General features: G+C 43.5%; 1 protein-coding gene across 1 annotated transcript in view; it reads right to left on the reverse strand.

Moving 5' to 3' along the window:
* LOC134443457 (tripartite motif-containing protein 16-like) overlaps positions 1-4,048 on the reverse strand; it is a 9,638-nt gene extending 5,590 nt beyond the window's left edge. The window contains exons 1-3 of the mRNA XM_063193235.1: positions 3,863-4,048; positions 3,012-3,183; positions 2,627-2,662 (exon numbers count right to left, since the gene is read on the reverse strand). Of these exons, the coding sequence (XP_063049305.1) occupies positions 2,627-2,662; positions 3,012-3,183; positions 3,863-4,048 (394 nt within the window). The remainder of the gene's footprint in view (positions 1-2,626; positions 2,663-3,011; positions 3,184-3,862) is intronic.
* Between the last annotated feature and the right edge of the window lie 357 nt (positions 4,049-4,405).

Here is a 4,405-nt window from a genome sequence, read left to right on the forward strand (position 1 = left end):
TGCTTGGTGGCAGGAGACCTTTACTGACGGCTCTTCTGACTGGCAGTTCAGGATCAGTATCTGCAGACCAACAAAGAGACACACACATTCACCCACATGCAGCTGGCATTCAAAGACTTTTGAGATCTGGGACATACAGTCATTTTACACACACACACACACACACACACACACACACACACACACACACACACACACACACACACACACACACACACACACACACACACACACACACGCACACACACACACACACGCACACGCACACGCACCCGCACCCGCACACACACACACACACACCAGTGCTTGACACTAACTTTTTCGCTTACCAGCCATTTTGGCTAGTGGTTTTCCTGACTCACTAGCCATTGGGCCTTTTCACTAGCCATAATTTTCTTAACCATCATAGCAGCTTTAATGAATTATATAATAGGTTGTAATAATGTAATGTAGGCTAATAAAACATAACATAACATAACATAACATAACATAATATAATATAATATAATATAATATAATATAATATAATATAATATAGGGCCTAATAATTAGAATTGTTAGGCCTATTAACTGGTTCATGCATACATGCTATGGAAAGAACAGATTTACTGATCTGAGGAATAGTATTGACCATGCAGAAACACCAAGCAGTGTTGTGGAAGGGCACAAATGTAAGCTACACGAGAGCAAAATATTTTCGTCTTTGATCTGAAGGGCACTTTCTCCACATCATATAGGCCTATATGTGGAGATCGCCGTCCAAATTGATACGCGAAGTAGATAGCGCAAAGTCATTGCCAAGTTCGCCTGTCCTCGGTCATGGATGTGGAATAACACCTCTTCTGGAATAGGCCTATGTTCTTACTAAGGTATCCACTAGAAAGCACACACAGATGCGGTAACTACAGAAGGGGCTACGACTTCCTTTCATTCGGTTTAATATCGAGTTGTTTAAAATGCAAACTGACGCAAGGCGAGACTGACGGGCACCTGCGAAGGTCGACGATGGGACATGCTTTTGTGCAGTCTGGAAGGCTACTACTGCGCGTTCTTTAAGCCCGGTTTGACAGTCGGGATCAACAGCACAAGAAACATGGAGGAATATTAAGGTATGGAGACATACAGGCAAATCAGAAAATAATTTAAACCGAGCATTATTAATGCCGCATGTGTCCTTGTGTTATCACTGCGCTAATTAGTCTCGAGACTTTCACAAGACAGACTGACGTGGTTTCCTCTCGCTTTGGTCATTTTAATGTCCACTAGGCCTACTACTAAGTATTGTACTAATGACAGATCGCAAAACAAGTCAGTTGAGATGAACTTCGCTACTTTATTTTCACGTGAAGCACGCTGATGTGCCGGTAGCTCTCTGCCACTCATCTTCACAAGATTAGCTCTATCAGATTCTTGGCGTGCGTGGGACACCGGTGACACATGACACAGGTGCTTCATGGGTATTGTAGGCTCGCGAAATCGCATTGTATTGCTTTTGTAGCAAAGACGGTCCAAGGAAAAGGAAAAGAACTACAAAATATGGTGCCTCATCATTCAGAATAGTAACGGACCCGCCAGAAGGGCTAGTGAACCTTCGGTATCTACTAGCCAACGCGAAATTCACCCGCATTTGTCTAGCTTGCGGGTGTTAGTGTTAAGCCCTGACACACACACATCTATACTTGACTAGACCCTGTATTTGACCCTGGCTTTTCTCTGGACCTTTTCTCAACACAGTGACTATTTTGGACACTTTTTCACTTTTGATTATTTGACTGTCACTACCTGTTTTCTACCCGGTAGCATGCAGCTCGACACAGCTTGGCTGCCACTTGTTGCTTTTCGATTGGGCAGGACACAGCTCAACTCAGTGTGAAAACCAGCCGGCTGGCTGAAACGGGTCTTTCGCTGCCTTCTACCCAGAATCCGCGTCCTCACCAGTGAATAAAAAAATAATCGGCCACCAGATAAACTAAACCTTAGGGCTGGGTTCAAAAGATCGAATCGCGATCCAATATCGATTCATGTTCGAAAAGTGTGATATCGATTCAAAACTTTGTGGATCGATCTTTTGCAGATGATTATAGTTGCTATTTTCTCAACCACATCCTGTAGCTCTCTTCCACATTCACGTAGGCTACATGCACAAATACACACTGCTTGTTCATGTAAATAGTGCCAGTGTTTTCCCACCTTTTTTCTCTCATACCAAGTTGCCCACTTCTTTTCTCTCATACTAAGATATTTCATGTTTTCATGGGCTTCAGAGGCTGAGATATTTAGTGAACCTGACGAAGCGCAATGCGAAACGCGTTGTTCACCTAAATAAAAACAGCAAAACTAAGTCCACCAGTGTGCGGTGATCCTTCTTCTTTACTATGGATTACTGATGACTGCACTTCACCAGCACCTTGAACCTGGCTGTGCATAGGAGTTCCAGATCTTTGCTGAGATATTTAGGTTTTTATAGCCGGTCTAACAATTCTAAGCATAAATGGGTTATAGTGTCAATACAGAAGATCGAAATCGAATCGAATTGGATCGTGGATCAAATCAAATCGGATCGTGACCTACTCGATTCCCAGCCCTATTAAACGTGTGTGTGTGTGCGCGCGCGTTGAATACTCACACTGTATGCTCTGGATGATCTGGACATGCGTGATCGCTTCAAGATAAAAGAATAAAACGTTAGATAAGACGTTACACACTTCTGACTTTTAAAAGCTTTTTCAAGATGTCTATTAAAGTGATACTGCACCATTTTTGGAAATAAGCTCATATTACACCTCCCCTTAAGTTAAATGACTGAGTTTTACCTTTCTCCTGTATGGCAGTGCAAATTTTACCTCCAAGCTAGCAGTTAACATTGAATCCTATGAGACCTCAGAGAACAGTTGAAAGTACAGGAGAAAGGTCAAACTAAAACATTTAACTGATGTGGGGGTGTTATATAGGCTTATTTCCAAAAATGGTGCAGTATCACTTAAAAGATGTCTGCATTCTGTTAGCCAAACCTGCTGCAGATATCTTGACTATTTCCTCCTTGAAGACTGAATCTAATTTCTCCTCCAGCTGCATCTTCAGTGCAGACACAGATTTCTTCAGGGGCTCCAAGGAGAAGCCTTGGCTGACAGTCACGCTGGTTGAAATTGTGCTGTAAGGCCTCCCAGTGATGGACACAATGTTCTGCACAGAGAAACACACACTAGTGTGAGGTAGAGCTACTGACATGAGCCCTTGATCAGCATTACATTTGGCTCGTTCAAAAAATCGAGAATCCCCAGAAAGCCGACCTAAAACCTCGGGAAAGTGGGAGTGAACATTTGGTGACGCAATGTCAGATCGATAATTATCGAGGTTGATCTCTGGCGGAAGTATAGAAGAACGAGTTCCCGAGCTTGTGTTTTGTGTGACGACACACGCATCATCAACATGGCGCCCATGCATGCAACTGACATGTAAACAGTATCAAATGCTAAATGCTAAAATATCATCTTGTAATCACTATCAACAACACCAGTCAATGTCATTCAATTGCAGATGCACATATGTCAGTAATGCTGGTCTCTGGCTGTTTAATTTAGCTTACTTCAGCTAAAATTATATGTCGTGGGTGTGGAGGCTCAAGGTGAGGTGAAAAAAAGAAAAGAGAACCAAAACAAAACACGCATGAATCCCGATTGTTCCGGGATCAGTGACGTTCATGCGCCAAACTCCAGAACTCGATTGTCATGTGAGCAGTGTCGTCAGCTGTCTCGAGAGGTCCCGAGCTGGTGAAGGCAACAATAGACAGGGCTATAGTATCACCACTGTGTTTAGTCACGGTTTGAATGCCCTAAATGTTGGAGTCTAAGATGTTGTCTACCTTGAGGAAATGGATGGGATCCTGTGTCAGTGAAAGCTGCTTCATCTCAGCATCTGTCCTCTTCAGCTCAGCAATCTCCTGCTCCAGTCGCTTCAGGAGTCCTTCAGCTCGACTCACCTCAGCCTTCTCCTGAGCTCTGATCAGCTCTGTCACTTCAGAGCTCCTTCCCTCAATGGAGCGGATCATCTCAGCAAACATTCTCTCACTCTCGTCTACTGCTGTCTGTGCACCAAACTAATAGGACACACACACACACACAAACACAAACACACACACACACACACACACACACACACACACACACACACACACACACACACACACACACACACACACACACACACACACACACACACACACACACACACACACACACACACACACAGGTCATGAGCCGTGGTGACATTAACATTTAAACTTTTAGTGATGATGTGAGACCTACTGTATTTTTGTTATATTGCCTAGGGCAGTGATTCTCAACCTTTTTTAAGGCGAGGCACCCTTTTAATTCATGAAAAATTTCAAGGCACCCCAAACCAACAA

The sequence above is a fragment of the Engraulis encrasicolus genome, unplaced genomic scaffold (genome assembly GCF_034702125.1).
Source record: "Engraulis encrasicolus isolate BLACKSEA-1 unplaced genomic scaffold, IST_EnEncr_1.0 scaffold_32_np1212, whole genome shotgun sequence".
Taxonomy (NCBI): Eukaryota; Metazoa; Chordata; class Actinopteri; order Clupeiformes; family Engraulidae; genus Engraulis; species Engraulis encrasicolus.